Source organism: Delphinus delphis, chromosome X (genome assembly GCF_949987515.2).
Source record: "Delphinus delphis chromosome X, mDelDel1.2, whole genome shotgun sequence".
In the NCBI taxonomy this organism is placed as follows: domain Eukaryota; kingdom Metazoa; phylum Chordata; class Mammalia; order Artiodactyla; family Delphinidae; genus Delphinus; species Delphinus delphis.
The window spans coordinates 69,448,194-69,469,262 of NC_082704.1; the positions used below are offsets into that span (position 1 = coordinate 69,448,194).

Genomic DNA, 21,069 nt, shown 5'->3' on the forward strand with positions numbered 1-21,069 from the left:
GGATCTTCCCGGACCAGGGCACGAACCCGTGTCCCCTGCATCGGCAGGCGGACTCTCAACCACTGCGCCACCAGGGAAGCCCTATACTGAATATTTTGTAATAACCTATATGGGAAAAGAATCTGCAAAAGAGTATATACATATGTGTGTATAAATATTATTTATATATGTATATAAATATCACATATATATATATAAAACTAGATCACTTTGCTGTACACCTGAAACTAACACAACATTGTAAATCAACTATACCTCAATAAAATATAAATTAAAAAAAGGTAGACTATGTCTATGTTATGCCCCTAAGCAACTAGTTTAGCAGTCTGGTGAAAACAGGAAAACAGTCTGATTTATTCTTGGTGAACCTATGCAGGCTCTTAAGGATCCCGACGTCCCTTGCTTTTCCTAAGTGTAAATGAACCATTTGTTAAGACTTTTTTTCTCCCACAGGGATTAGTGAAGATCATCAAGCTTAATGCCTATAGTTCCTAGACAGAAAAAAATCTAGACTCCTTCCACCCCCTGTCCATTTTCTTGTTTGGTTATTCATTTAACAAATGTTTGAGTGTCTTCTATGTACTGTGTAAGGTAAAACTCTAGGACTCAACTTCACCCTACCTTTGCTTAATTTTTACCTGTTGCCAATAAATGTATCTGCTCCCTCCTTAAAATGTAAGCTTCTCTGAGGGTCTTATTCATCTTTATACTTCTGGTAGTGCCTAGAAGTCTTGTTAAATGACAATAAAATAAAGTTTTGAGAAGTGAAATTAAAGGATAGTAACATCAAAAATTATACAAGGAATTAGAACTGATTTTCCTGCTCTCTTTTTAAACTTATCTCTATTTTTGACCTTTGAAAAATGTTTTCTTCCTGAAATCCCTGTCAGGCTCTTAAATGTTCAAGGTAAATGACTTTTTTTTTTTTGATATTTGTGATGCAAACCTGAGCTGCATAGGTAAATTTTTTTTAAAATAAATTTATTTATTTATTTTTGGCTGTGTTGGGTCTTCATTGCTGCACACGGTCTTTCTCTAGTGGTGAGCGGGGGCTACTCTTCGTTGCAGTGTGCGGGCTTCTCATCGCTGTGGCTTCTCTTTTTGCGGAGCAGGGGCTCTAGGTGTGCAGGCTTCAGTAGTTGTGGCTCGTGGGCTCTAGAGCACAGGCTCAGTAGTTGTGGCACACGGGCTTAGTTGCTCCGCGGCATGTGGGATCTTCCCAGACCCGGGCTCGAACCCGTGTACCCTGCATTGGCAGGCGGATTCTTAACCACTGCGCCACCAGGGAAGTCCCTGGATAGCTAACTTTTTATTATAATATATCAAGTAACTTGTGGATTTAGAAACAACACCTAATAGGCTTTTTTTTTGTCCTTAACTCACCCCCCTCTGATTTACCTATCCCATCCAACCTCTTACTCTGTTCATATGGTTTACAGACTGACTCACTTCTTCAATGAGAAGTTCTTTATTCTTTTAAGAGTCAGCTCATTGTCTTGAGACACGTTGTCTTGATATACGGTGTAGATTTATATACCCAGCTGCCTCTTTAACATATATACTTAGTGCCTAGTAGACACCTCAAACTTAGCATGCCTAACTGAATTCTTGATTCCTTCTTTACATCCCTTTACATTCCTCTTCTCCTGTTTCTCCGTCTCAGAAATGGCAAATCCACTAGTCTAGTTCCTTAGGTTCAAAACTGTGGGGTCGTCCTTGGTTTTCTCTTTCATACCCCTTATCTAGTGAACCTCCAAATCTTGTCAGCTATTCCTTCAAAGATCTGCCCACAATCTGACCACTCCTCCCCACCCACCCCCATTGCCTCCATCCTGGTCTAAACTACAATCATCTCTCACCTGGGTTATTGTTACACTCCACTACACATCTTTCTGCTTCTGTTCTTTCTCCCTACAGTAGCCAGAGGGATTCTCTTACAACATAAGTCAGGCCCTGTCATGCCTCTGCTCAAAATTCTCCAATGGTTCCCCATCTCATGCAGGGTGAAGGTCAGAGTCCTTAGCTTGGCCTACAACAAGGCTCTAAGTTTGATTTTCCCCCCTCTGATCTCATCTGCTTCCTTCTCCTTCTTGCTCACTCTGCTCCCAGCCACACTGATCTTTCTGGAACATATCAAGCATTCTTCTACTTCAGAGCATTTGTATTTACTGCTTCTTCTCTCCTTCTTTCCCTGCACCCGGTCCAGATATTCACATGGCTCACACCTTCATTTCATTCAGGTCTCTTCTCAGATGTTCCCTTATTAGAGGGACCTTCCCTGATCACCTTACAGCACACTTCATCACGTTCTCTCCCTCTTGCCCTGGTATATTTTTCTCCACAACACTTACCACCACCAATTTTGTTTATTATCTGTCTCTTTACACTGGAAGTTAAGCTTTTTGAGGGCAACAAGAAATATTTATTGAGGGTCTACTATGCGCCGGGTCCTTTCCTGGGCAATGAGGATGTAAAAGTAAATAAACACGATTATCCTTATGGCATTTTCATTCTAGTATTATAGAAACTGCTGTATTTTCTCAGTAAATATTTGAAGAATGTTTTGAATAAATATACCATACACTCAGCAGAGTAAGAGGAATGGTTCAAAAGTAAAGGAGATTTGGATTGGCTTGTCACCCTCTAAATCACTGGAGCACCCACCACATCTAAAGAAGTGGTGCTATAGCCTCCCAGGTGAAAGGTTGGAAATCTAATCAAATCCCAGAACCCCCAAGCATTCTATTCTCCTAACTCTAAGGGGCTCTTGGATTCCTCCCTGCTATACTGTTTAAAGAAAATATCTGGGATTGTATGAGAAGTTAGGCACTGGCACACAGTGACTAGTGTCTAGTGACTGACAAGAGTATCAGACCAGGAGGAAATTAGATAAGAAGTACTAAAAATTAATGATATGCTTTGGCCTTCAACAGAGGGAAAAACTATTTTGTATCAAAACAGAATAAACACTGTAAGGAAAATCAATAGCAGAGATGCTAGTAGCCAGATCCAGATAAAGTGGTTTGGGAAAGTGAAGGAAGCTGCCTTCTTTACGAGAAAACTTGGAAGGCCAGATGAAGACGTAAACTTTAGAAGCTATTGGACCTCCCCTGTGGAGAGGAAGGGAAGACCATGCCCACTACAGAAGGTGATATTGCTCTTACCACCTCTCTTTTCTCTTCCTTAGCAATCAGGGAATATGAAAGATTTTGTGGTACTGGGAATAGTTCAGGGGAAGAGTCAAAGGTGGAAAGACCCACATGCATCAAAGAGTAAGATGATAAGGAGAGGAAAGGGACCTTGATTCTCAGTTCTCAGTTTCTACATAGCTTTCTGAAGACTTCCAGGAAACTGGCAGCAAGCAGTATATGAATAATGGGTGCCTATTACTTCATGGACCACATTTCCTAGGCTTGAACTTGGTCATGAATTGTATGCAAAGTATCTGCTCTAGAGAATGGCCCCGCTGGTCCATTTCTCAATTGAAGGGCTCAAAGCTGCCACCTCCATTGACTAAAAACAGCCTACTTATTTCTGACTCTCTTTTATTACAGGTCCTTCTTCTGAGCTCTTTTTCAGACTTCATCCAGTTTTACCTCTTTTTGTTCCAAATGACAAAGTCCTGGCCCCATTGCTTCAATTGCTCATGCGGTCTGGAACTGCTTCCATCGCTGGCCCTTACTTACACTGACAAATGTCAGCTTTAAAAAAATCTGATTTTCACCTTCATAAAGTCATATTGCTTTGTAACCCTCCAGAACATATATCTTTGGCAGATTTAGCCAGCCACGTGCTGTCTTTGAATCCAGATGGCTTTACAACAGCCCATAGCTATGCATTCTACAAACTCCTACTCTAAAGAGGTAGCATTCTGTCAACTGACAGAATGATGTTAAAATAGAGCGATTCAAAGACCCTGCCCAGGAGCTAGCTCAACATTTTGTTATGCCCCACAAAATGCATTGTTAGTTAACTCAAATCTGTTTCACCTTCAATAGGGATGGTTTTCAGGGCACATCATAACCCAGCTGAAGGGGCAATCAACATTACCAACTTACATTACAAACACCAACAATTTGCTAGATACTAGGCTAGATTCTGGAGCTTTACAAAGAGAAATGAATCCCTGCCCTCAAGGAACTTACAGATGAGTTCTAGAGGCATGGTAGCTGACACCAACAGTGACATAATTATCACTGGATTTAACATATCATGTAAGTGCCACCATGGCACAGTACTCTGTCATTCCAAGAATAGGACTGAATCCTCTTGGTGGCCTTAGTTGATATAGGATGTCCCCAGGAGAGATGAAGTCCTTATGGAGGGTGATCTTGAGAGGTACAAATGCTACCATGGCTATCAGACATACTGTGAAAGGACTAAAGGTACTGGGGTTGGAGGAGACAGGATCCTTGTACAGTCAATTCTATGTCAAAAGAGTAGGTTAGGTAGGTTAAGCTAGAAAAACCTTCTGTGACCTTGCGTCTGTGGAAAATATAGGAGATGGTGAAGTACACTTGAAAAGGTAGTTCTCAGAATGGTACTCTCATCAACTGATATGTGATAAAGGATCACCCAAATAGACTTACCATCTGCTCCTTCACTGCTTTTACTTCTTTTATTGCGGCGAACACGCCTACTCTCCTCTTCAGAGTATGACTTTTCTTCAGGGATGAAGAAATTCAGAAGGGCCACCTGAAAAATAACAAGTAGATAAGTCAAAGGTTGACCCCAGTCAACTATAGCCAACATAAAAAACTGGCTTTCTGTAGACAGTCTACCTTCACCTTAAATTCAGAGTGTTTAAGATGAATGGATAAAGATGTAGTGTGTATATATATATACATATACTATATATATGGAATGGAATATACAATGGAATATTAATCATAAAAAATGAAACGTTGCCATTTGCAGAAACATGGATGGACATAGAGATTATCATACTAAGTGAAGTAAGCTAGACAAAGATAAATATCATATAATATTGCTTATATGTGGAATATAAAAAAAAGATACAAATGAACTTATTTACAAACCAGAAATAGACCCACAGACATAGAAAACAAATTTATGGTTACCAAAGGGGAAAGAGGGGGAGGGATAAATTAGGAGTTTGGGATTAACATATACTCACTACTGTGTATAGAATAGGTAAACAACACGGACCTACTGTATAGCACAGAGAACTATAAATATCTTTTAATAACCTATAAGGGAAAAGAGTTTGAAAACGAATATGTATATATATATTTTTCCATCTGAATCACTGTGCTGTACACCTGAAACTAACACAACATTGTAAATCAACTATACTTCCAATAAAAAAAATTCAGAGTGTCTAAATCCTGAGCCCATCCTCCCCTCCACTGCACAAATTCTTTTATTTTTAATAACATTATTATCCCAAAAATGTAGGCATGAAATTTTGGTTAATCTCTTCTGCCCCCCTCTCATCTGCCCCAAATACCTAATGAGTAATCATTCAGTCCTACTTGTCAGCATAGTTCTGGGGTTCAGAGAGCCCAGTCATAGATTTTTAAGTTCCCTTATATACTACTGATGTCTGCCCAGAATTAGACTTGGGCTTGCTACTCCCTCTTGAACTTCATTATTATACATCCATGATTTTTCCACATTTCTATTTATGCTGAACTTTTGGCTTGTTCCCAGAATGCTGTGTATCCAATTATGATTGGATGGTACCATTTATGCCAACGCTCTTCTGGGAGTTAATAATAATAAAGCACACAATTATTCTCTCCCTTTCCTAGATCCCAACAGAACGCTTACAGCATTTTGGTACTTAGTCCTCTACTGTCAAATGATGGTCTCTCATAATAATACAACATATTTCATATGTGAATGGGCCTGGTATCACTAGTGGTAATTACAGCTTAAATATATACTTGCTGAATTGAATCATAATTTTTCAGCATGAGTGCTTACTTGTGGTTAAAAAAATGTGCCTGAGGTAAACAGTGGACAGAGTAGTAGGACTGAAAGTGATTCCAAACCCGACTCTGCCACTTATAGCTGTGTAACCTTGGGCAAGGTCCTTAAGCTTTAATTTCCTCATCTGTAAATAGGGACAATAATAGTACTTTGCTCATAAAGTAGCTGGGTTTGCACAGTACCCAGCATGTAATATGCACTCAATAAATGTTAGCTATTATTGTAATTAAAATTAATATTAAAAATAGACTGGTTAGATAGTTTGGAGGTTAAAAAGAAGAAATGAATCTGCATTTTCACCCTATTGTTGGTTCAAAAAATAAACAATTCCAGAATATCCTCATGTCTGTTGCATCTGTGATTAACTGGAAAAAAGATGGGTAGAACTCAAGTAAGCCTTAACATTCTACACAAACTTTCTTAAAAATCCTGTAATTTACTGTTTATGTAAAACAATTATACCCAATAGCCTTAATATACAAAATTAGCATCTTATAGAATATATTCATGTATTAAATACATAATTAACAATCTCCAACTTGCCATAGGGTTGTATTTAAAAATATTTAGGTTGAATCACATGAAACTGCCATTTTAGTATGTCAAAAATGGTTGAATATCAGCAATTTCACATGGTTCAACTGAGCAGTGTTTTTGTCACTTGACTGGAATGTAAAATGCACTTTCCCGTAGAATCAACGTAATAAAGTCTGGCTAGGTTTCCAGATAAAGCCCATAGAAAGTTACTTAACCCACAATATAAATAAGCTATCATACTAGTAATAATATAATACCAAACTGCTATTTACACTAAAATCTCAATCATTTGCAACTATAGAAGAACAAGTAATTCTGGATAGAAGAGTTTTCATGATAAATTTGAGTGCTTAAACTCACGTCAGCTATTTTGGATAGAAATTAAGTCTACAATATATGATTTCACTCAGGGTTTACTGAATATGTAAGACTATTTGCCTGTACATTAAATGGCACCAGTCCACTATGGTTTTCAGGGTTTTTTAAAGTTACACTTAACATTACAGAGCAATACATGCTTTGTTAGAGAGAAGCATAAAGTTCTCTGGGAGGAAGAGGGAAAGTACCTAATACAGACTGGGAGTGGAAAAGGCTTTTTGGAGGAGGTGCTACCTCTGTGAGTCCTGAAGGATATTGAGGATTTAGTGATGAATGAGAAAATGAAAAGGAATTCCAGGCAAAGGGAGCATTGTGCTTCAAGGTTCAGAGGAAATAGACAGAGAAGCAGTTTTTGGAAATACAAGTAGCATAAAGTAAGTGGTAGGAGTTGGAGAGGAATGGTAAGGAATGAGTCAAGAGACATTAAACAAAGGCCAGATCATGTTAAGGAGTTAAGATTTTACCCTGTAGCAGGGGGGGTCCTCTGAAGGATTTTCTCCCTTTGTAAATTATGTACTTTATGAAAATTTTAGCTAAAATTTACATACAATAAAGTGCACACATTTTAAGCATACAGTTTGAAAAATACACACCTTTGTAACCACCACCCAAATCAAGATATGGAACAATTCCATCACCCCAGAATTTTCCCTTGTGTCCCTTCCAGTCATTCTTCAGTGCTACTCCAACCTCAGGCAGCCACTGTTCTGATTCTATCACCATAGCTTAGTTTTCCCCATTCTAGAACCTCACATAAATGGGATCATACAATATGTTTATATGATTTTTGTGTTGCTTCTTTCCCTCAGCACAATGTCTGTGAGACTCATCCACGTTGTTGTGAGTATCAGTAGTTCATTCCTTTTTCTTCCTGAGTAGTATTTAATTGTATGGATATACTATAACTTATTAATGCATTTGCCTTTTGAGGGACATTTGGGTTATTTCCAGTTTGGGGCTATTATGAATAAAGCTGATATGAGTATGAGGCTTTGAGGGGATATATGTCTTCATTTTTCTTGGGTAAACACCTAGGAGTGGAACCTCTGGGCTATATGGTAACTATTTACTGTAAGGGAACTGTCAAACTATTTTCCAGTGACTGTACCTTTTCCTACTCCCACTGGTAATGTGTGAGCAATCCACTGCTCTGCATTTTCACTACGTTTGGTGTTGTCAATTTTTCATTTTAGCCATGCTTGTGATGTGAAGGAGTTTTTCATTGTGGTTGGCTTTTGAGTTCTTAAACTTCTTTTTAATGCTTTTTCGGTCTCTTACCTTGCTGTCAACTATCATATTTCACTTCATCTACTTATAACATTTTTCCAGTCTCTTCAAATTTGCTGCTTATAACCTCCTATAGGCTTGACATCTCACATCTCATTAAAACTAATTAGAATCATGTACAAACAGAATAAATAGGCAATCAGTGGGTTTTTGAATGGCTTTTCCAATAAGTAAGATGCATATACTCTGGCGGCTGAGAGGCCATTTGTTTACTGCTTATTCTTGGCTGTGGTCTGGATAAGTGAGTCAGAAAACTCAGTTTTACATAGGTATGTTATTATAGTATAATGCTATTTCTAGCGGAAAGGAATTTTGAAGCACAAATGGAGAACCTCCCTACCATCACCAACCAGAATTCCAGAATTTTCTTTATACTCTTTGTGTTCCTTCATGGGCTCAGCTCCTATGGGGATTCTTCGCACGGTCACCAGCACCTTCCTGTGTCCTGGCAGCAGCAGTAGGAGAATGTGCTCACATGTTAATTGTTCCAAAAGGTCTGATGGGAGCTTATGAGAACTCAGGCTCCCAGAAGAGGAGAGCTGAGGGAGAAACCAACTCCTGCAGATGGAAGAAACAACTCCAGCTTCCATGGGTAGTAGGAGTAGCTTAAAGTCCTTTCAGAGAGGCTGTTGATGAGTATGGGACATTCATAAGTCAAGTGTACATTAGAAGGGGACTGCCTGTATATGAAAATGCTTTGAACAGAACATAGTTTCTATTTTCTCATTGAAAAAACACAAAACACTGCTTAAACTGAAAGAGGATCCCTACTCACAATGATCTTATTTGTCTCAATTAGAGATAGGAGGGAAAACTAACCTTTGTGTAGTATAACGGTAAAGACAAAAATCAGTGACTGGGGGAGACCTTCAAGATGGTGGAGGAGTAAGACGTGGAGATCACCTTCCTTCCCACAGGTACATCAGAAATACATCCACATGTGGAACAACTCCTACAGAACACCTACTGAATGCTGGCAGAAGACTTCAGACTTCCCACAAGATATACATATTTTTTTCCTTTTTCTCTTTTTGTGAGTTTGTATGTGTTTGCTTCTTTGTGTGATTTTGTCTGAAGAGCTTTGCTTTTACCATTTGTCCTAGGGTTCCGTCTGACCATTTTTTTCTCCTTTTTAAAAAATTACTTAAAATTATTACTTATTTTTAATAATTTATTTTTTATTTTAATAACTTTACCTTATTTTATTTTTTTCTTTCTTTCCTTCTTTTTTTTATCCCTTTTCTTCTGAGCCGTGTGGATGACAGGCTGTTGGTGCTCCGGCCGGTGTCAGGCCTGTGCCTCTGAGGTGGAAGAGCTGAGTTCAGGACATTGGTCCATCAGAGACCTCCTGGCTCCACGTAATATCAAAAAGCGAAAGTTCTCCAAGAGATGGAGATGGTCAATGCTAAGACCCAGCTCCACCCAACGACCAGCAAGCTATAGTGCTGGACACCCTATGCCAAACAACTAGCAAGACAGGAACACAACCCCACCTATCAGCAGAGAGGCTGCCTAAAATCATAATAAGGTCACAGGCACCCCACAACACACCACAAGACGCGGTCCTGCCCATCAGAAAGAAAAGATCTAGCTTTATCCACCAGAACACAGGCACCAGTCCCCTCCACCAGGAAGCCTACACAACCCACTGAACCAACCATACACACTGGGGGCAGACACCAAAAACAACAGGAAACTATGAACCTGAAGCCTGTGAAAAGGAGACCACAAACACAGTAAGTCAAGCAAAGTGAGAAGACAGAGAAACACACAGCAGATGAAAGAGCAAGGTACAAACCCATCAGACCAAACAAATGAAGAGGAAAGAGGCAGTCTACCTGAAAAAGAATTCAGAGTAAGGATAGTAAAGATGATACGAACTCTTGGAAATAGACTGGAGAAAATACAAGGGAAGTTTAACAAGGACATAGAAGAACTAAAGAGCAAACAAACAATGATGAACAACACAATAAATGAAATTAAAATTTCTCTAGAAGGAATCAATAGCAGAATAACTGAGGCAGAAGACGGATAAGTGACCTGGAAGATAAAATAGTGGAAGTAACTACTGCAGAGCAGAATAAAGAAAAAAGAATGAAAAGAATTGAGGACACTCTTAGAGACCTCTGGGACAACATTAAATGCACCAACACTCGAATTATAGGGGTCCCAGAAGAAGAAGAGAAAAAAAAAGGGACTGAGAAAATATTTGAAGAGATTATAGTTGAAAATTTCCCTAATATGGGAAAGGAAATAGTTAATCAAGTCCAGGAAGCACAGAGAGTCCCATACAGGATAAATCCAAGGAGAAACATGCCAAGACACATACTAAACAAACTATGAAAAATTAAATACAAACAAAAAATATTAAAAGCAGCAACGGAAAAACAACAAATAACATACAGGGAATCCCCATAAGGCTAACAGCTGATCTTTCAGCAAAAATTCTGCAAGCCAGAAGGGAGTGGCAGGAAATATTTAAAGCGATGAAAGGGAAAACCTGCAACCAAGATTACTCTACTCAGCAAGGAACTCATGCAGAATCGACAGAGAAATTAAAAACTTTACAGACAAGTAAAAGCTAAGAGAATTCAGCACCACCAAACCAGCTTTACAACAAATGCTAAAGGAACTTCTCTGGACAGGAAACACAAGAGAAGGAAAAGGAGGACTTCCCTGGTGGTGCAGTGGTTATGAGTCCACCTGCCAGTGCAGGGGACATGGGTCTGAGCCCTGGTCCAGGGAGATCCCACATGGCGTGGAGCAAATAAGCCCATGCACCACAACTATTGAGCCTGCGCTATAGAGCCTGTGAGCCACAACTACAGAAGCTCGAGGGCCTAGGGACCATACTCCACAGCAAGAGAAGGAACCACAATGAGGAGACTGTGCACTGAATCAAGAGTAGCCCCCACTCACCATCAATAGAGAAAGCCGGCATGCAGCAACAAAGACCCAATGCAGCCAAAAAAATAAATAAATAAATATTTTTAAGAAGAGAAGGAAAAGACCTACAATAACAAACCCAAAACAATTAAGAAAATAGTAATAAGAACATATATATCCATAATTACCTTAAATGTAAATGGATTGAATACTGCAACCAAAAGACATAGACTGGCTGAATGCATACAAAAACAAGGCCCATATATATGCTGTCTACAAGAGACCCACTTCAGACTTACGGTCACATACAGACTCAAACTGAGGGGATGGAAAAAGATATTCCATGCAAATGGAAATCAAAAGAAAGCTGGAGTAGCAATTCTCATATCAGACAAAATAGATTTTAAAATAAAGACAATTACGAGAGACAAAGAAGGACATTACATGATGATCAAGAGATCAATCCAAGAAGAAGACATAAAAATTGTAAATATTTATGCACTCAACATAGGAGCACCTCAATACATAAGGCAAATGCTAACAGCCATAAAAGGGGAAATTGACAGTAACAGAATCATAGTAGGGGACTTTAACACCTCACTTTCACCAATGGACAGATCATCCAAAATGAAAATAAATAAGGAAACACAAGCTTTAAATGATACATTAAACAAGATGGACTTAATTGATATTTATAGGACATTCCATTCAAAACCAACAGAATACACATTCTTCTCAACTGCTCATGGAACATTCTCCAGGATAGATCATATCTTGGGTCACAAATAAAGCCTTGGTAAATTTAAGAAAATTGAAATCGTATCAAGTATCTTTTCCGACCAAAACGCTATGAAACTAGAAATCAATTACAGGACAAAATCTGTAAAAATCACAAACACAGAGAGGAACCAAGATGGCGGAGTAGAAGGATGTGCTCACACTCCCTCTTGCGATAACACCAGAATCACAACTAGCTGCTGGACAGTCATCGACAGTAAGACACTGGAACTCACCAAATAAGATACCCCACATCCAAAGACAAAGGAGAAGCCACAATAAGACGGTAGGAGGGGTGCAATCACAGTAAAATCAATTCCCGTAACTGCTGGTTGGGTGACTCACAGACTGGAGAACACATACCACAGAAGTCCACCCACTGGAGTGAAGGTTCTGAGCCCCACGTCAGGTTTCCCAACCTGGGGGTCTGGCAACGGGAGGAGTAATTTGTAGAGAATCAGACTTTGAAGCCTAGTGGGAATTGATTGCAGGACTTTGGAAGGACTGAGGGAAACAGAGACTCCATTCTTGGAGGGCACACACAAAGTAATGTGTGTGTCGGGACACAGGGGAAGGAGCAGTGACGCCACAGGAGGCTGAACCAGACCTACCTGCTAGTGTTGAAGAGTCTCCTGCAGAGGTGGGGGCTGGCTGTGGCTCACTGTCGGGAAAATGAAACTGGCAGCAGAAGTTCTGCAAAGTACTCCTTGGCGTGAGCCCTCCCAGAGGCTGTCATTAGCCCCAACAAAGAGCCCAGGTAGGCTGCAGTGTCGGGTCGGCTCAGGCCAAACAACCAACAGGGAGGGAACCCAGCCCCACCCATCAACAGTCAAGCTGATTAAAGTTTTACTGAGCTCTACCCACCAGAGCAATAGTCAGTTCTACCCACCACCAGTCCCTCACATCAGGAAACTTACATAAGCCTCTTAGACAGCCTCATCCACCAGAGGGCAGACAGCAGAAGCAAGAAGAACTACAATCCGGCAGCCTGTGTAACAAAAACCACATTCACAGAAAGACAGAGAAGATGAAAAGGCAGAGGGCTATGTACCAGACGAAGGAACATGATAAAACCCCAGAAAAACAACTAAATGAAGTGGAGATAGGCAACCTTCTAGAAAAAGAATTCAGAATAATGATAGTGAAGATGATCCAGGACCTGGGAAAAAGAATGGAGGCAAAGATCGAGAAGATGCAAAAAATGTTTAACAAAGACCTAGAAGAATTAAAGAACAAACAAACAGAGATGAACAATACAATAACTGAAACGAAAACTACAATAGAAGGAATTAATAGCATAATAACTGAGGCAGAAGAACAGATAAATGACCTGGAAGACAGAATGGTGGAATTCACTGCTGCGGAAGAGAATAAAGAAAAACGAATGAAAAGAAATGAAGACAGCCTAAGAGACTTCTGGGACAACATTAAATGCAACAACATATGCCTTATAGGGGTCCCAGAAGGAGAAAAGAGAGAAAGGACTAGAGAAAATATTTGAAGAGATTATAGTCAAAAACTTTCCTAACATGGGAAAGGAAATAGCCACCCAAGTCCAGGAAGCATAGCGAGTCCCATACAGGAGAAACCTAAGGAGAAACACGCCGAGACACATAAGTAATCAAATAGGCAAAAATTAAAGACAAAGAAAAATTATTGAAAACAGCAAGTGAAAAACGACAAATAACATACAAGGGAACTCCCATAAGGTTAACAGCTGATTTCTCAGCAGAAACTCTACAAGCCAGAAGGGAGTGGCATGATATACTTAAAGCGATGAAAGGGAAGAACCTACAACCAAGATTACTCTACCCGACAAGGATCTCATTCAGATTCGATGGAGAAATCAAAAGCTTTACAGACGAGCAAAAGCTAAGAGCATTCAGCACCACCAAACCAGCTCTACAACAAATGCTAAAGGAACTTCTCTGAGTGGGAAACACAAGAGAAGAAAAGGACCTACAAAAACAAACCCAAAACAATTAAGAAAATGGTCATAGGAACATACATATCGATAATTACCTTAATGTGAATGGACTGACTGCTCCAACCAAAAGACACAGGCTTGCTGAATGGATACAAAAACAAGACCCATATATATGCTGTCTACAGGAGACCCACTTCAGACCTAGGGACACATACAGACTGAAAGTAAGGGGATGGAAAAAGATATTCCATGCAAGTGGAAATCAAAAGAAAGCTGGAGTAGCTATACTCATATCAGATAAAATAGACTTTAAAATAAAGAATGTTACAAGAGACAAGGAAGGACACTACATAATGATCAAGGGACCAATCCAAGAAGAAGATATAACAATTATAAATATATATGCACCCAACATAGGAGCACCTCAATATATAAGGCAACTGCTAACAGCTATAAAAGAGGAAATCGACAGTAACACAATAATAGTGGGGGACTTTAACACCTCACTTACACCAATGGACAGATCATCCAAAATGAAAATAAATAAGGAAAGAGAAGCTTTAAATGACACAATTGACCAGATAGATTTAATTGATATTTATAGGACATTCCATCTAAAAACAGCAGATTTCCGTGTGCACTTTCTTCTCAAGTGCACACGGAACATTCTCAAGGATAGATCACATCTTGGGTCACAAATCAAGCCTCAGTAAATTTAAGAAAATTGAAATCACATCAAGCATCTTTTCTGACCACAGCGTTCTGAGATTAGAAATGACTTACAGGGAAAAAACCTTAAAAAACACAAACACATGGAGGGTAAACAATACGCTATTAAATAACCAAGAGATCACTGAAGAAATCAAAGAGGACATCAAAAAATACCTAGAGACAAATGACAATGAAAACACGATGACCCAAAACCTTTGGGATGCAGCAAAAGCACTTCTAAGAGGGAAGTTTATACAATAAACTTACAATACAAGCCTACCTCAAGAAACAGGAAAATTCTGAAATAAACAATCTCACCTTACACCTAAAGGAAGTAGAGAAAGAAGAACAAACAAAACACAAAGTTAGCAGAAAGAAAGAAATCATAAAGATTAGAGCAGAAATAAATCAAAAAGGAACAAAGAAAACAATAGAGCAAAGATCAATAAAACTAAAATCTGGTTCTTTGAGAAGATAAACAAAATTGATAAACTATTAGGCAGACTCATTAAGAAAAAGAGCAAGGGGACTCAAATCAATAAAATTAGAAATGAAAAAGAAGAAGTTACAACAGACAACGCAGAAATACAAACCATCATAAGAGACTACTGCAAGCAACTCTGTGCCAATAAAATGGACAATCTGGAAGAAATGGACAAATTTTTAGAAAGGTATAACCTTCGAAGACTGAACCAGGAAAGAATAGAAAATATGAACAGACCAATCACAAGTAATGAAATTGAAACTGTGATTAAAAATCTTCCAAACAACAAAAGCCCAACACCAGATGGCTTCACAGGTGAATTCTATCAAACATGTAGAGAGGAGCTAACAGCCATGCTTCTCAAATTCTTCCAAAAAATGCAGAGGAAGGAACACTCCCAAACTCTTTCTATGAGGCCACCATCACCCTGATACCAAAAACAGGCAAAGATACTACAAAAAAAGGAAATTACAGTCCAAGATCACTGATGAATATAGATGCAAAAATCCTCAACAAAATACTAGCAAACAGGATCCAACAAGACATTAAAAGGATCATACACCATGATTAACTGGGATTTATCCCAGGGATACAAGGATTCTTCAATATACACAAATCAATCAATGTGATAACCATATTAACGAACTGAACAATAAAAACCATATGATCATCTCAAGAGATGCAGAAAAAGCTTTTGACAAAATTCAACACCCATTTATGATAAAAACTCTCCAGATAGTGGGCATAGAGGGAACCTAGCTCAACATAATAAAAGCCATAAACGACAAACCCAAAGCAAACATCATTCTCAATGGTGAAAAACTGAAAGCATTTCCTCTAAGATCAGGAACGAGACAAGGATGTGCACTCTCACAACTATTATTCAACATAGTATTCAAAGTTCTAGCCACAGCAATCTGAGAAGAAAAAGAAATAAAAGGAATTGAAATCAGAAAAGAAGTAAAGCTGTCACTGTTTGCAGATGACATGATACTATACATAGAGAATCCTAAAGATGCTACCAGAAAACTACTAGAGCTAATCAATGAATTTGGTAAAGTAGCAGGATACAAAATTAATGCACAGAAATCTCTTGCATTCCTATACACTAATGATGAAAAATCTGAAAGTGAAATTAAGGAAACAGTCCCATTTACCATTGCAACAAAAAGAATAAAATACCCAGGAGTAAACGTAGCTAAGGAGACAAAGACCTGTATGCAGAAAACTATAAGACACTGATGAAAGAAATTAAAAATGATACGAACAGATGGAGAGATATACCATGTTCTTGGATTGGAGGAATCAACATAGTGAAAATGACTATACTACCTAAAGAAATCTACAGATTCAATGCAATCCTTATCAAACTAACAATGGCACAAAGTAGAACAAAAAATTTCACAATTTGTATGGAAACACAAAAGACCCCGAATAGCCAAAGCAATCTTGAGAAAGAAAAACGGAGCTGGAGGAATCAGGCTCCCTACCTTCAGACTATACTACAAAGCTACAGTAATCAAGACAGTATGGTACTGGCACAAAAACAGAAATACAGATTAATGCAACAGGATAGAAAGCCCACAGATAAACCCACGCACATACGGTCACCTTATTTTTGATAAAGGAGGCAAGAATATATGATGGAGGAAGCACAGCCTCTTCCCTAAGTGGTGCTGGTGAAACTGGACAGCTACTTATAAAAGAATGAAATTAGAACACTTCCTAACACCATACACAAAAATAAACTCAAAATGGGTTAAAGATCTAAATGTAAGTCTAGACACTATAAAACTCTTAGAGGAAAACATTGGCAGATCACACTGTATGACATACATCACAGCAAGATCATTTTTGACACACCTCCTAGAGAAATGGAAATAAAAACAAAAATAAACAAATGGGAACTAATGAAACTTAAAAGCTTTTGCACAGCAAAGGAAACCATAAACAAGACTACAAGAGAACCCTCAGAATGGGAGAAAATATTTGCAAATAAAGCAACTGACAAAGGATTAATCTCCCAAATTTACAAGCAGCTCATGCAGCTCAATATCAAAATAACAAACAACCCAATCCAAAAATGGGCAGAAGATAAGACCTAAATAGACATTTCTCCAAAGAAGATATACAGATTGCCAACAAACACATGAAAGAATGCTCAACATCAGTAATCATTAGAGAAATGCAAATCAGAACTACAATGAGATATCACCTCACACCAGTCAGAATGGCCATCATGAAAAAAATCTGCAAACAATAAATGCTGGAGAGGGTGTGGAGAAAAGGGAACCCTCTTGCACTGTTGGTGGGAATGTAAATTTATACAGCTACTATGGAGGTTCCTTAAAAAACTAAAAATAGAACTACCATACGACCCAGCAATCCCACTACTGGGCACATACCCTGGGAAAACCATAATTAAAAAAGAGTCATGTACCACAGTGTTCACTGCATCTCTATTTACAATAGCCAGGGCATGGAAGCAACCTAAGTGTCCATCTACAGATGAATGGATAAAGAAGAAACGAAATTGAGTTATTTGTAGTGAGGTGGATGGACCTAGAGTCTGTCATACAGAGTGAAATAAGTCAGAAAGAGAAAAACAAACACCATATGCTAACATATATATATGGAATCTAAAAAAAAAAAGGTTCTGAAGAACTAAGCGGCAAGACAGGAGTAAACACGCAGTAAACACGCAGTAAACATGGTAAGCTGGGACGAAGTGAGAGAGTGCCATGGACTTATATATACTACCAAATGTAAAATAGATAGCTAGTGGGAAGCAGCTGCATAGCACAGGGAGGTCACCTCGGTGCTTTGTGACTACCTAGAGGGGTTGGAGTGGGAGGGTGGGAGGGAGATGCAAGAAGGAGGAGATATGGGGATATATGTATACGTATAGCTGATTCACTTTGTTATAAAGCAGAAACTAACACACCATTGGAAAGCAATTATACTCCAATAAGTAGGTTAAATATAAATAAACGAACAATCAAACAAATAAATAATAAAATCATTTAAGGAAAAAAAATCAGTGGCTGCTGGGACTTCCCTGGTGGTCCAGTGGATAAGACTCTTCGCTCCCCATGCAGGGGGCCCAGGTTCGATCCCTGGTTGGAACTAGATTCCACATGCTGCAACTAAGAGTTTGCATGGAGCAACTAAGAAGTCCATATGCCACAACTACGAAGTCACATGCCGCAACTATGAACCCACATGCTGCAAGTAAAAGATCCCACGTGTCACAGCTAAGACCTGGCGCAGCCAATTTTAATAATAATTATTATTATTAGTAGTAGTAGTAGTATAATAATTAAAATAACTATTAAAAAAACAGTGGCTGCTCACAGAAAATCTCTGGAATTCTAGCTTGAGTGTTGCATTCATTAGCATGGCCTCCAGAGGCAAGCTGCAGAATATGAAGGAAACAGCTTTCTCTCTTCAAATATTCCTTACCTATTGCACAAGGGAAAAGGCATCAGGAATGTTGGCTACAGCCAGGCATTTTGCTCAAGGGGAAAAAAATCTAATTCTTTACACTTTATTAACTGATTACACCGTTGTTTCCTATGGTAAAATTACATGGTAAACAGCACCTGCAGATGACAGGGTTGTAAGCTGGAAAAAATTCATTAATAGTGAGACATAAGGGATACATCCATTATTTCTAAAGAATCTCCAGATATTGCTACAAAAATATTTTTTGTCTAATATCTCAACCGGCAAAATTATTGGCCACTTTTGTTTCATTTTACCATGACATAGAATAAATTTGATTCATTTTATATTTCATGGTAATGCATGTGATTGTATTAGATGATCCATAGGAAATTACTCATAAGATTTTTGAGGGTAGAGGCCACATTTTGTCCCTTTTTGTAACCCTACTGCCTAGCTCTGTACCTAGCCATAGTAGGCCCCTAATAAGTATCTATCTGTCAAAAGAACTATAGATAGATAGAACTATCAGTAATCCATTGTGTAAAGCCAGGATTTTATTTGACTTGAATTAGACCACATTTCCTAGGATCAACCATGGCTAGGTAGACTAAGGACATGTAACAATACTGGCAGTAATCAAATCAAATAGATCTTAAGAGTGTGAGATTCTGAAGGTCAGTGGCTCTCAAACTTTGGTGTGCATCAGAGTCAGTAGGCATGAGTGTTAAAATATAGAATTCCCGGCCTTCGCTTCCTCAAAGTTAGATTGAGTAAGCTGAAGTGAGACATGAGAATCTGGCTTTTCAACTAGCTCACTATGGGATTCTGATGCAGGTAGCTCTGGAAACACATTTTGAGAAACTGCTATATTATTCATTCCTCAACTGATTCATTATCTGGAGACTAAAAAGATGAAGTCCTCTTTTGCCACTGGTAAAATAGGGCTCTCACATAGATAGTGGTTTTTTTGCCTTTTATTCTGTCACTCCTGGAGTTAATCTGTTTATAGAAATTGGAACTTCATCTCCCTCAAGAGGAAGCATACCAGGTTTTCTAATATTGGCAATTCACCTGCTTTTTTAAAAAAAAGATTTCTCTTTCAATGTTCTTGAATAAATCTATTTTTTCTTATTGCAATCACTACCACCACATCAGCAATCAGCTGGGACCTTCAAATAAAATAAAATAAAAACATTTACACCCTGGGATATTTAACAAAATCTCCAAGTGATTCCACCACAGCAATATGTGAGCATCCCAGTACCAATAAGTGAAGTAGGGTTGCCCAAATTAGTTTGAAGGGTATGTCATGGATATAAAATGAATATAGGAGCTGGCATTGAATATACGTTCAATCTTAAAGGAACTCTTAATTTCATATGCTTTGATTTTCAACAAAAGATCTGGAGAGGGTCACTCAGGTGTGTATGCTGAACAAACACTGAGTATTTACCACATAGAGGGCAGTGAACACTATTTTAACACACACGAACAACATCCAAATAATCCTGAGTTGCTTTGCCGTGCCTGATACCACTACATAGCAGGAGGTAGTAAGGTTTTAAAAGCAGTGTGACAAGAAGGGAAGCACAGTATGTGCTGTTGCCAAATGGAGTGTGCCAGCTCCTGAAAGAGAGCAAACAAGAACACTCAACACTGATCACAGCATCCCATTGGAGCTGCCACCACTGGGGTCAGGGTAGAGGTGGCAGCAATCAGCCCAAATGCCAAAGGAAATTGGCAACCTGGACATCTCTGGTGTGAATGCTGGGGATTACTATCCCCTACTGTAAATATATCTGATGATGACTGAAATTATATAGTAAATTAAACATGGAAACTAAAGAGAAGAAACATTTTTCACATAGAGCTAAAAGCAGTCACTGGATTCTGCTCTCTAGGACATTTGACTTAAAAATTACTGCCCAACAATGCAAGTGACTGCAAAGTAGAAAGCAAAATAAAAAAGAATAGTATCTTAGAATGGAGCCCATATTTCTGCAGAGCTGGAACACCCGGCTTGGGGTATCTTCTCTCCGCCGTCACGGAACTGCCCCGGAGCCCAAGGGGAGGGTGGCCTCACTGAGGCTGCCGGCTCTAGAGGGTCCCCAGCGGCCAAAGCCGCGACAGTCGTGGGGACGGCGGGCTGGTACAATTATAGATACATCAGAAATACAACTACATGTGGAACAACTCCTACAGAACACCCACTAAACGCTGGCAGAAGACCTCACACCTCCCAAAAGGCAAGAAACTCCCCACGTACCTGGGTAGGGCAAAAGAAAAAAGAATAAACAGAGACAAAAGAATAGGGACGGGACCTGCACCAGTGGGAGGGAGCTGTGAAGGAGGAAAGGTTGCCACACACTAGGAAGTCCCTTCGTGGGTGGAGACTGCAGTTAGCAGGGGGGAAAGCTTCGGAGCCACGGAGGAGAGCACAGCAACAGGGGTGCGGAGAGCAAAGCGGAGAGATTCCCACACAGAGGATCAGTGCCGACCAGCACTCACCAGCCCAAGAGGCTTGTCTGCTCACCCGCCGGGGCGGGCAGGGCTGGGAGCTGAGGCTCGGGCTTCAGTGGCAGTCCAGGGAGAGGACTGGGGTTGGTGGCGTGAACACAGCCTGCAGGGGGTTAGTGCACCACAGCTAGCCGGGAGGGAGTCCAGGGAAAAGTCTGGACCT

General features: G+C 39.4%; 1 protein-coding gene across 7 annotated transcripts in view; it reads right to left on the bottom strand.

Annotated features, from left to right (window-relative positions):
• Positions 1-21,069, bottom strand: part of EDA (ectodysplasin A) — a 365,924-nt gene that overhangs the window by 92,312 nt on the left and 252,543 nt on the right. For all 7 annotated transcript variants that reach the window (XM_060001677.1, XM_060001676.1, XM_060001674.1 and 4 more), the window contains exon 2: positions 4,590-4,695. In XM_060001677.1, the coding sequence (XP_059857660.1) occupies positions 4,590-4,695 (106 nt within the window). The remainder of the gene's footprint in view (positions 1-4,589; positions 4,696-21,069) is intronic.